The sequence below is a fragment of the Coregonus clupeaformis genome, unplaced genomic scaffold (assembly GCF_020615455.1).
Source record: "Coregonus clupeaformis isolate EN_2021a unplaced genomic scaffold, ASM2061545v1 scaf0028, whole genome shotgun sequence".
Classification (NCBI taxonomy): Eukaryota; Metazoa; Chordata; class Actinopteri; order Salmoniformes; family Salmonidae; genus Coregonus; species Coregonus clupeaformis.
Genome location: NW_025533483.1, coordinates 641475 through 654311, shown reverse-complemented (window position 1 = coordinate 654311; position 12837 = coordinate 641475). Strand labels below are relative to the sequence as shown.

Sequence of the window (12837 nt, the reverse complement as noted above, 5' to 3'; positions counted from 1 at the left end):
TGCTGCTACTGTTTATTATCTATGCATAGTCACTTTACCCCTACCTACATGTACATATTACCTCAATTACCTGGACTAACCTGTACCCCTACACATTGACTCGGTACCGGTACCCCCTGTATATAGCCTCCCTACTGTTATTTTATTGCGTTTATTTTAAATTTTTTACTTAAGTTTATTTAGCAAATATTTTCTTAACTCTTATTTTTCTTAAAACTGCATTGTTGGTTAAAGGCTTGTAAAGTAAGCGTTTCACAGTAACGTCTACACATGATTTGAATGTTTTTAAATGCGGGTTTTTATCTGGAAGGTTTCATCATTACTATAGGAAGGTGACGTCATCGTTAGTGCTGCAAATAGTCGGGAAGTTGTTGCCCGAAGATAGCTAGCTATGAAAATACACATCTAACGGCGGAGAGCTGAAACAAATTCATTCAGTGCAACGTGTTCTGACACAAAAATAATGTATGCAACGATTTAATTTCTCTCGTTTAGTATCATAACTTAAAGGGATGTGTCTTTAGCTATCCCTTGGAGCCCTTTTCTAGTTGCTAACGCGTTGCTAGCTAGCTACCACTGTTTCCAACGAATGGATTTCAACGTAACGGCCAGCTAATAAGCTGGCTAGCTAACTGAAAACATTTAGCTAGCACTATCCGACGAGACAGCATCAAGGATCCAGCTATCAATACAATACAGTTTCATCGTTGGTGGATTTACAGCACAGTGACTGTTTTAGCTTGCTAACTAGCTAACGCTAGCCACAACAATGTCACAAGCGTACTGGACCAAATTCGAAAAGGAGACCGAGGAAGACGTGAAGAACCTGGTCAAACAGATCAGTGGGATTCAAGATGAAGAGCAGAACTTTCAACTGGCGCTGAAATTTACCTGGTCCAATTTCAGGTAAGGATGCCACATTTCACTATGATTACACAGCTGCTTTAGAAAAGGTGATGTAGTCAAAGATTGACCGTTATGATGGTCATCATGGGTTTGTCTCTGTGTTGGCAGGTTTCACCGTTTCCTAGATGCCAATAGTCATAAAGTTCAACGCAGTGTGAATGGGTGAGTTGGCCAACAGGTTATATGATTTGTATATGTAGAATTAACGTTACCTGTTCATTATGAGCATGATGAAATTCCACTGTTTCAGGATCTATGAGAAACTGATGGTGCATTCAGACCTGAGTAAAGCAGAGAGCTGGCTTAGACTGACAGAAGAGTTCCTCAACTCACCTCTACCCAACACAGATGGAACTAAGGTATGGATGGGCAAGAAACATAATGCAGACAGTCTGTATCATTACAAGTGTGGGGGGGTTTGGGGGCAGGTAGCGTTAGCAGTAAAGAGCGTTGCGCCAGTAACTGAAAGGTAGCTGGTTCGAATCCCCGAGCCTACTAGGTGAAAAATCCTGTCTCTGTTCACGATCCATAGCTCGGACTGTAACTTGGGCCTGTTACAGGCATCTGTGGGTTTACATTACTGTAACTAGGATCTGTCATAGGCATCTGTGGGTTTACATTACTGTAACTAGGATCTGTCATAGGCATCTATAAGGGTTTACATTATTGACAGATCCTAGTTGCAGTCGGAGCTACAATTCTCAGTGCTTGTGAATCATCTGACTGTGTCCTTGTGTTTATGGTGTTTAGTTTAAAACTAAGGTATGGCCCTAGAATTACATCGTATTCCTACAGGTATGACTGTATAATCAACATAATGCACGCAGCCTTACACTTAGTTTGCAGTGAATTACCTTCCTTCTGTCCTCCTCATGTTTGTTGCAGACTGATGTTCATCACAGTCTCCTGGCCCTTCTCCTACACCTCTCAGACTCTCCCCTTAACTCCAACTACAGCGAGACGCCCAGACTGAAGGAGACTGGTGAGTACATTACATGACCCATTCATCCCTCTGATGGTCCTCTTAGAGTACATTACATGACCCATTCATCCCTCTGATGGTCCTCTTAGAGTACATTACATGACCCATTCATCCCTCTGATGGTCTTCTTACCCCTGATGTGTTCTCAGCCTGGACTACATGATCCCTTGTCCCTGTGTCTGTATAGAGAAAGAAGACGACTTTGACTGGGGAGAATATTTACAGGAAGCAGATCTAGACACAGGCCCATACCCAGACACCCCAGTGAGTAAACCATGCTTCAGCACTTCTTCTTCTGCTTATTTTCCATCTCAAGCATGTTACGTGACGTTTACCCCTTCATTATATTATTACCGGAATCTACTGTACTGTTTTGAAACCATGGCGCCGTCCCAATTGGCACCCATCTCAAGCCCATCTCTCTCTAAGCCCTCTGTCTGATCCAGGCAGTTCCTCTGTAGCTCAGCTGGTAGAGCACGGCGCTTGTAATGCCAAGGTAGTGGGTTCGATCCCCGGGACGACCCATACACAAAAATGTATGCACGCATGACTGTAAGTCGCTTTGGATAAAAGCGTCTGCTAAATGGCATATTATTATTATTATTATTGTTAATAATAATAATAATAATGGGACGGTTGATTTGCTGTATTGTGGTCCTACCGCTGCCTGACCTTGTTTTGATGCTAACTGCTAACTGCTAACTGCTAACTGTCTCGAACCAGGAGTCTCTCTCTACTAGTACTAAGTGATTGGTGCTTTTTGAGGTCAGTTTGGTTTCGGTTCCATTATTAAAAAATAATTTTTTTTTTTTTAAACATCAAATGCATTATAAAATAATGACATTAAAATTATTTCAGAGCTTTTTAATGCAAATTCAAAAGCCACAAATAGTGAACATTCCATTGCCAAAACATAGAAAATATTCCATTGTCTATGTCAGGTCCACATTGGGTAGACATCAATTGAAAAATAGGAAATGAATATGAAATAATACAATATTTCAGTTGTGTATATTACAGTTTTTATTTGATGACCTTTATAATTTTTCATTCGTTAAAGTAATCACCTCATCTCTGCTAAGGCAGTAGCAGCCAGACAGACCATTATCTGTTCTCCCGTCCTGTCTTTAGTCATCCTGTTTAGCTAACCTGCCTAAGTATGCTGCAGAGCTGTCTGACCAAATCATTTAACTAGTTCTTACATTTACATTTTAGTCATTTAGCAGACGCTCTTATCCAGAGCGACTTACAAATTGGTGCATTCACCTTATGATAGCCAGTGGGACAACCACTTTACAATATATATATATAAAAAAAAAAAAATTTTGGGATGGGGTAAGGGGGGGTAGAAGGATTACTTTATCCTATCCCAGCTATTCCTTAAAGAGGTGGGGTTTCAAGTGTCTCCGGAAGGTGGTCAGTGACTCCGCTGTCCTGGCGTCGTGAGGGAGCTTGTTCCATCATTGGGGTGCCAGAGCAGCGAACAGTTTTGACTGGGCTGAGCGGGAACTATGCTTCCGCAGAGGTAGGGGAGCTAGCAGGCCAGAGGTGGATGAACGCAATGCCCTCGTTTGGGTGTAGGGACTGATCAGAGCCTGAAGGTACGGAGGTGCCGTTCCCCTCACAGCTCCGTAGGCAAGCACCATGGTCTTGTAGCAGATGCGAGCTTCAACTGGAAGCCAGTGGAGTGTGCGGAGGAGCGGGGTGACGTGAGAGAACTTGGGAAGGTTGAACACCAGACGGGCTGCAGCGTTCTGGATGAGTTGTAGGGGTTTAATGGCACAGGCAGGGAGCCCAGCCAACAGCGAGTTGCAGTAATCCAGACGGGAGATGACAAGTGCCTGGATTAGGACCTGTGCCGCTTCCTGTGTAAGGCAGGGTCGTACTCTGCGAATGTTGTAGAGCATGAACCTACAGGATTGGGTCACCGCCTTGATGTTAGCGGAGAACGACAGGGTGTTGTCCAGGGTCACGCCAAGGCTCTTTGCACTCTGGGAGGAGGACACTTCTTCAAAGTAGATAAGGCATACTTTCACCAACTGTCTCTATCCTTCGTCCTTGTGTACATTCCTTTCTCATGCGGTCTCTATGTATCTAACCTTACGTAGCAGGCGTAAAAGTGTATCTGTCTCTGTCCGAGCCGGAAAGAACAGGCGCAATGGATTATGGTCATTGTAGTTAATTACCATGTTTCTGAGCTGAACTAGGCTGAATATTTGTTTAGTGAAAACTACAACTCCCTTCAGCCCAGCAATCCACATAGTTCTTGAGTTGATTTCTCTCTAGAGAGACAGTGTGTTGGGCTCACAAAAAAATGTTGGTTAATCACTCAGCACTACTCTCTACAATGCCTTTCTCTCCAGGAGTGATGTTAAAGCTTTATCGTCTCTAACCAGGAGTGGTCTGTTAAACATCTCTCTATCTAGGAGCGGTCTGTTAAACATCTCTCTATCTAGGAGCGGTCTGTTAAACATCTCTCTATCGAGGAGTGGTCTGTTAAACATCTCTCTGTCTAGGAGTGGTCTGAGGAGGAGAGCGAGGACGAGGACAGTCAGCAGCCGCTCAGCAGAGAGGATTCTGGGATACAGGTGGACCGCACCCCCCAGGAGGACCAGGAGCAGGAGAAGACAGTCCCTGTTACCTGGACAGGTACAGATCATACACTCTCAGTGCCTGAACCTGTATCATCCATAGGGTTCTGGTCAAAATAATGGCACCCTATTCCCTGTATCATCCATAGGGTTCTGTTCTGGTCAAAATAATGGCACCCTATTCCCTGTATCATCCATAGGGTTCTGGTCAAAATAATGGCACCCTATTCCCTGTATCATCCATAGGGTTCTGGTCAAAATAATGGCACCCTATTCCCTGTATCATCCATAGGGTTCTGGTCAAAATAATGGCACCCTATTCCCTGTATCATCCATAGGTTTCTGGTCAAAATAATGGCACCCTATTCCCTGTATCATCCATAGGGTTCTGGTCAAAAGAATGGCACCATATTCCCTGTATCATCCATAGGGTTCTGGTCAAAATAATGGCACCCTATTCCCTGTATCATCCATAGGGTTCTGGTCAAAATAATGGCACCCTATTCCCTGTGTCATCCATAGGGTTCTGGTCAAAAGAATGGCACCCTATTCCCTGTATCATCCATAGGGTTCTGGTCAAAATAATGGCACCCTATTCCCTGTATCATCCATAGGGTTCTGGTCAAAATAATGGCACCCTATTCCCTGTATCATCCATAGGGTTCTGGTCAAAAAGAATGGCACCCTATTCCCTGTATCATCCATAGGGTTCTGGTCAAAATAATGGCACCCTATTCCCTGTATCATCCATAGGGTTCTGGTCAAAAGAATGGCACCCTATTCCCTGTATCATCCATAGGGTTCTGGTCAAAAGAATGGCACCCTATTCCCTGTATCATCCATAGGGTTCTGGTCAAAATAATGGCACCCTATTCCCTGTATCATCCATAGGGTTCTGGTCAAAATAATGGCACCCTATTCCCTGTATCATCCATAGGGTTCTGGTCAAAAAGAATGGCGCCGGAGAAGATGGCTGCCGTTTTACAGCCCTCTAACCAATTATACTATTATGTGTGTTTTCTTTGCGTTATTTGTAATTTATTCTGTACATAATGTTTCTGCTAACGCCTCTTATGACCAAAAAGAGCTTCTGGATATCAGGACAGCGATTACTCACCTTGTATTGGACAAATATTTTTTCTTCAACGAGTCGGACACAAAGGATATTCACCCGAAAAGTCCCAAATCCCTGTCATTCGCATGAGAAAGAGACAGAGATATCGTGGACGTAGGTCGGGGTGCCTTGTACGGATCCGACGGCGAGCGAGTAAACTGCCGCTCCCATCAATCCTATTAGCCAACGTTCAATCATTGGAAAACAAATTGGATGACCTAAGATCACGGATATCCTACCATTGGGACATTAAAAACTGTAATATCTTATGTTTCACCGAGTCGTGTCTGAACGACGACATGGATAACATACAGCTAGCGGGATATACGCTACATCGGCAGGATAGAACGGCTGACTCCCGTAAGACAAGGGGTGGCGGTCTGTGTATATTTGTAAACAGCAGCTGGTGCACCAAATCTAATATTAAGGATGTCTCAAGGTTTTGCTTGCCTGAGGTAGAGTATCTCATGATAAGCTGTTGACCACACTATTTACCAAGAGAGTTTTCATCTACAGTTGAAGTTGGAAGTTTACATACACTTAGGTTGGAGTCATTAAAACTCGTTTTTCAACCACTCCACACATGTCTTGTTAACAAACTATAGTTTTGGCAAGTCGGTTAGGACATCTACTTTGTGCATGACACAAGTAATTTTTCCAACAATTGTTTACAGACAGATTATTTCACTTATAATTCACTATATCACAATTCCAGTGGGTCAGAAGTTTACATCCACTAAATTGACTGTGCCTTTAAACAGCTTGGAAAATTCCAGAAAATTATGTCATGGGTTTAGAAGCTTCTGATACGTTAATTGACATCATTTGAGTAAATTGGAGGTGTACCTGTGGATGTATTTTAAGGCCTACCTTCAAACTCGGTGCTTCTTTGCTTGACATCATGGGAAAATCAAAAGAAATAAGCCAAGACCTCAGAAAAATAATTGTATACCTTCACAAGTCTGGTTCATCCTTGGGAGCAACTTCCAAACGCCTGAAGGCACCACGTTCATCTGTACAAACAATAGTATGCAAGTATAAACACCATGAGTTTATTATATTGTTCTGCGATTACAGTGGGTTTATTATATTGTTCTGGGATTACAGTGGGTTTATTGTATTGTTCTGGGATTACAGTGGGTTTATTGTATTGTTCTGGGATTACAGTGGGTTTATTGTATTGTTCTGGGATTACAGTGGGTTTATTGTATTGTTCTGGGATTACAGTGGGTTTATTGTATTGTTCTGGGATTACAGTGGGTTTATTGTATTGTTCTGGGATTACAGTGGGTTTATTGTATTGTTCTGGGATTACAGTGGGTTTATTGTATTGTTCTGGGATTACAGTGGGTTTATTGTATTGTTCTGGGATTACAGTGGGTTTATTGTATTGTTCTGGGATTACAGTGGGTTTATTGTATTGTTCTGGGATTACAGTGGGTTTATTGTATTGTTCTGGGATTACACTGGGTTTATATTGTTTTGGGATTACACTGGGTTTATATTGTTTTGGGATTACAGTGGGTTTATTGTATTGTTTTGTGATTACAGTGGGTTTATTGTATTCTCTTGTGATTACAGTGGGTTTATTGTATTCTCTTGTAATTAGTGGGTTTATTGTATTGTTTTGTGATTACAGTGGGTTTACTGTATTCTCTTGTGATTAGTGGGTTTATTGTATTCTCTTGTGATTAGTGGGTTTATTGTATTCTCTTGTGATTACAGTGGGTTTATTGTATTGTTCTGTGATTACAGTGGGTTTATTGTATTCTCTTGTGATTACACTGGGTTTATTGTATTCTCTTGTGATTACACTGGGTTTATTGTATTCTCTTGTGATTACACTGGGTTTATTGTATTCTCTTGTGATTACACTGGGTTTATTGTATTCTCTTGTGATTACACTGGGTTTATTGTATTGTCTTGTGATTACAGTGGGTTTATTGTATTCTCTTGTGATTACAGTGGGTTTATTGTATTGTCTTGTGATTAGTGGGTTTATTGTATTCTCTTGTGATTACACTGGGTTTATTGTATTCTCTTGTGATTACACCGGGTTTATTGTATTCTCTTGTGATTACACTGGGTTTATTGTATTCTCTTGTGATTACACTGGGTTTATTGTATTCTCTTGTGATTACACTGGGTTTATTGTATTCTCTTGTGATTACACTGGGTTTATTGTATTCTCTTGTGATTACACTGGGTTTATTGTATTCTCTTGTGATTACACTGGGTTTATTGTATTCTCTTGTGATTACACTGGGTTTATTGTATTCTCTTGTGATTACACTGGGTTTATTGTATTCTCTTGTGATTACACTGGGTTTATTGTATTCTCTTGTGATTACACTGGGTTTATTGTATTCTCTTGTGATTACACTGGGTTTATTGTATTCTCTTGTGATTACACTGGGTTTATTGTATTCTCTTGTGATTACACTGGGTTTATTGTATTCTCTTGTGATTACACTGGGTTTATTGTATTCTCTTGTGATTACACTGGGTTTATTGTATTCTCTTGTGATTACACTGGGTTTATTGTATTCTCTTGTGATTACACTGGGTTTATTGTATTCTCTTGTGATTACACTGGGTTTATTGTATTCTCTTGTGATTACACTGGGTTTATTGTATTCTCTTGTGATTACACTGGGTTTATTGTATTCTCTTGTGATTACACTGGGTTTATTGTATTCTCTTGTGATTACACTGGGTTTATTGTATTCTCTTGTGATTACACTGGGTTTATTGTATTCTCTTGTGATTACACTGGGTTTATTGTATTCTCTTGTGATTACACTGGGTTTATTGTATTCTCTTGTGATTACACTGGGTTTATTGTATTCTCTTGTGATTACACTGGGTTTATTGTATTCTCTTGTGATTACACTGGGTTTATTGTATTCTCTTGTGATTACACTGGGTTTATTGTATTCTCTTGTGATTACACTGGGTTTATTGTATTCTCTTGTGATTACACTGGGTTTATTGTATTCTCTTGTGATTACAGTGGGTGAGCCTGATGCCAGGTCCTGGTTAGAGCAACATGTTGTGACTCCGTACTGGCAGGGTCACACTCCTCGCTTCCCCCACAGTCTCCATCTACACTCCAACCTGCTCAACATCTGGTATGACCCCTGAACCCATAATACAACCTGGGTTGAGTCCCAAATAGCACCCTATTCCCTATATAGTACACTGCTTTTGACCAGGCCCAAAGGGTTCTGGGCAGACATGGTTATCTGTGCATGCCATGTTGACGTTTGTGAAGAGATTATAATCTCAAATCGTAAAGCCTTATTGCGTTGGTTGTTCTCCACAGGGACCAACACTTGTACAACACTGACCCATTGTATCTGCCTGAAGAGAAAGCCTTTGTCACCGAGACCCAAGTGATCCGGGAGACACTGTGGTAAGATGGGATGATTCTCTAGGGAGACACTGTGGTAAGAAGGGATGATTCTCTAGGGAGACACTGTGGTAAGATGGGATGATTCTCTAGGGAGACACTGTGGTAAGATGGGATGATTCTCTAGGGAGACACTGTGGTAAGATGGGATGATTCTCTAGGGAGACACTGTGGTAAGATGGGATGATTCTCCTGTCGACCTTTCCATGCTGGCAGGTTGTGTAATTCCACTGAGACCGGTTGTCATGATAGCCTTTACCATGCTAACTGTTACGAACCCCGTGGCTTTAAAAGTCTAGGGTGGATGGAAAAGAGACCCGTAACATAACTCATGCAAATTAGAATATTGACAAGGAACAGTGAGAACAAAATACACCGACAACCAAAAAGCTGCCGTCAAACACAAAATGTTTATTATAAACACACGGTAAAGGTTTGGGGAAAAGGGGCTGAGCTGGACCCAAGGAATGAAACAATAAAGTCAAAAAACCCTAAATTGATCTTGCCTGCCTCAAGAACCGCTAAGCTACTGCTAACTACACAAAAATACAATGGGTGGTCCGCTCAGGTCTAACTAGTGTTTTTAGACAAGGTTTTCCTACGGGTAGTGTATGCCTAAGGGCAACTTGCTAAAAATCCCCTTTTCCCAGGAACAAACAACATAGTTACCATATGGAGTAAACCGCAAATGAGTGAGTACACAAAAAACAAGACACCACAGCATCCATACTCACAAACAAAAAGAGTCTCTGTCAGAAAACACAACTGACTGGCTTTTAAAACAAGGGGATGTGTGATGTGATTGGGTAATGAAAACCAGAAACAGGTGGTGCAATCAGGAGAAGTGGCCACTGATTGGTCCACCTCAGCAGATGAACTGATGACTGACAGGTGGGACACCCCCAACGACCTCCAATCAGGAACATAAAGGACACCTGTGATTAGGGCAGAAGGAGAGGAAAAACACAAAAACACCAACAGGATACCTGGATCCATAACACTAACCTTTTTAGACAATGAGCTTCGGACTCCTCCTCCTTCAGCCTTCATACTGGATAGTATATTAGTATATTTTCCTTCTGGACTAAATGAGCAGGGGAAAAAATGATCTGGTGAATGTACTATATAGTGGGATCTGGTGAATGAGGGGAAAAAAGTATTTGATCCCCTGCTGATTTTGTACGTTTGCCCACTGACAAAGACATGATCAGTCTATAATTTTAATGGTAGGTTTATTTGAACAGTGAGAGACAGAATAACAACAAACAAATCCAGAAAAACGCATGTCAAAAATGTTATAAATTTCTTTGCATTTTAATGAGGGAAATAAGTATTTGACCCCCTCTCAATCAGAAAGATTTCTGGCTCCCAGGTGTCTTTTATACAGGTAACGAGCTGAGATTAGGAGCACACTCTTAAAGGGAGTGCTCCTAATCTCAGCTTGTTACCTGTATAAAAGACACCTGTCCACAGAAGCAATCAATCAATCAGATTCCAAACTCTCCACCATGGCCAAGACCAAAGAGCTCTCCAAGGATGTCAGGGACAAGATTGTAGACCTACACAAGGCTGGAATGGGCTACAAGACCATCGCCAAGCAGCTTGGTGAGAAGGTGACAACAGTTGGTGCGATTATTCGCAAATGGAAGAAACACAAAATAACTGTCAATCTCCCTCGGCCTGGGGCTCCATGCAAGATCTCACCTCGTGGAGTTGCAATGATCATGAGAACAGTGAGGAATCAGCTCAGAACTACACGGGAGGATCTTGTCAATGATCTCAAGGCAGCTGGGACCATAGTCACCAAGAAAACAGTTGGTAACACACTACGCCGTGAAGGACTGAAATCCTGCAGCGCCCGCAAGGTCCCCCTGCTCAAGAAAGCACATATACAGGGCCGTCTGAAGTTTGCCAATGAACATCTGAATGATTCAGAGGAGAACTGGGTGAAAGTGTTGTGGTCAGATGAGACCAAAATTGAGTTCTTTGGCATCAACTCAACTCGCCGTGTTTGGAGGAGGAGGAATGCTGCCTATGACCCCAAGAACACCATCCCCACCGTCAAACATGGAGGTGGAAACATTATGCTTTGGGGGTGTTTTTCTGCTAAGGGGACAGGACAACTTCACCGCATCAAAGGGACGATGGACGGGGCCATGTACCGTCAAATCTTGGGTGAGAACCTCCTTCCCTCAGCCAGGGCATTGAAAATGGGTTGTGGATGGGTATTCCAGCATGACAATGACCCAAAACACACGGCCAAGGCAACAAAGGAGTGGCTCAAGAAGAAGCACATTAAGGTCCTGGAGTGGCCTAGCCAGTCTCCAGACCTTAATCCCATAGAAAATCTGTGGAGGGAGCTGAAGGTTCGAGTTGCCAAACGTCAGCCTCGAAACCTTAATGACTTGGAGAAGATCTGCAAAGAGGAGTGGGACAAAATCCCTCCTGAGATGTGTGCAAACCTGGTGGCCAACTACAAGAAACGTCTGACCTCTGTGATTGCCAACAAGGGTTTTGCCACCAAGTACTAAGTCATGTTTTGCAGAGGGGTCAAATACTTATTTCCCTCATTATAATGCAAATACATTTCTAACATTTTTGACATGCGTTTCTCTGGATTTTTGTTGTTGTTATTCTGTCTCTCACTGTTCAAATAAACCTACCATTAAAATTATAGACTGATCATGTGTTTGTCAGTGGGCAAACGTACAAAATCAGCAGGGGATCAAATACTTTTTTCCCTCACTGTAAAATATAGAGGGATCTGGTGAATGTACTAGTAACCTTCATACTGCAGTATAGTTTCTGGGGACTATATAATGGAGAAAACAACCCTGGTCCCTAATGGTGGGAGGGGTGGTAGTGGGCGTGGCCAATGCCGCAATTTTAGAGGCCCTCCTCTTGGGCCACAGAGACAAAATGTTGCTGTTTTCAAGCTTCCTGCAATTCTACACATTTGGCCATGGCTTATGCCTTGTTCCTATGCTATCTGATTGACTCAAACATTATAACAAAATCAATGGGGGTAATGCCATGACATTTTTGGAATTTGAGATTCTCCCTGACTGTCTAGTTTTTTGTATGTTTTAATGTTATACATTTTTTGCAGTGGCGTAGTGTGCCGCTGCTAAATGCATATTCTGGGAAACACCGATTCTGTACTTAGTTTGTCCTGAGTGTTTTTAAAGACATGCTCCCAGGCCTCTACGCTCACATTTCTTACAAGGAGCCTTGTGCTGCTAAGTAGAAAAATTAAGGAGCACATAAAGAAATTTAGGAGCACAATAAAAGTATTTGAGGAAGAGTGTTTTTATGAAATTACTAAAAGTTCATGAAATAAAATAGGCTTGGGCAGTATACCATATATACCAGGGTAAGGACTAGAATAAGGAAACTCTTAGTTTGAAAGTGACTTGTTTTCTGGAAGCTGTGCCCCCTAGCAATGCGAGTTCCAGCCACTGAGCTTCAGCTAGCAAGATGCACACACAGCAGAGAAAGAAGGGGCGTGCTTCACAGATATGACGTAGGACTACATTTTTTGGGGGACCCGTTTTGGCTCTTGAGCACTACTGTCAGAGCTACTGGTTAAAAAGTATGCAAATGTTCTGGAAATTCTCTTAAGGGCTTTAGTTGACCCATGGTTGTTTGTCCCCAGGCTGCTCTCTGGGGTGAAGAAACACTTTATATTCCAGCATCAGGACGGAAAAGTGGTGGTCAGGAATGACGTGGTGGTTACTCACCTGACTAACGTAAGACTAAAGTCTAATCATCATTACCTGTGTATACTTTTCTTATTAACAATCTTGAACAAGTTTGGTCTCTTAACATTGGA

General features: G+C 42.1%; 1 protein-coding gene across 2 annotated transcripts in view; it reads left to right on the top strand.

The window, feature by feature from the left end:
- The first annotated feature begins 343 nt into the window (after positions 1–343).
- The window catches only part of tubgcp5 (tubulin, gamma complex associated protein 5), a 55016-nt gene continuing 42522 nt past the window's right edge, over positions 344–12837 (top strand). Inside the window, exons 1-9 of one of the 2 annotated variants that reach the window (XM_041889520.1) lie at positions 344–906; positions 1015–1068; positions 1157–1265; positions 1792–1888; positions 2076–2152; positions 4405–4537; positions 8607–8724; positions 8919–9008; positions 12661–12754. In XM_041889520.1, coding sequence (XP_041745454.1) covers positions 770–906; positions 1015–1068; positions 1157–1265; positions 1792–1888; positions 2076–2152; positions 4405–4537; positions 8607–8724; positions 8919–9008; positions 12661–12754 — 909 coding nt within the window. In that variant the 5' untranslated portion in view covers positions 344–769. Of the gene's footprint in view, positions 907–1014; positions 1069–1156; positions 1266–1791; positions 1889–2037; positions 2153–4404; positions 4538–8606; positions 8725–8918; positions 9009–12660; positions 12755–12837 lie in introns of those variants that run through there. The other variant, XM_041889521.1, reaches the window with a different exon arrangement.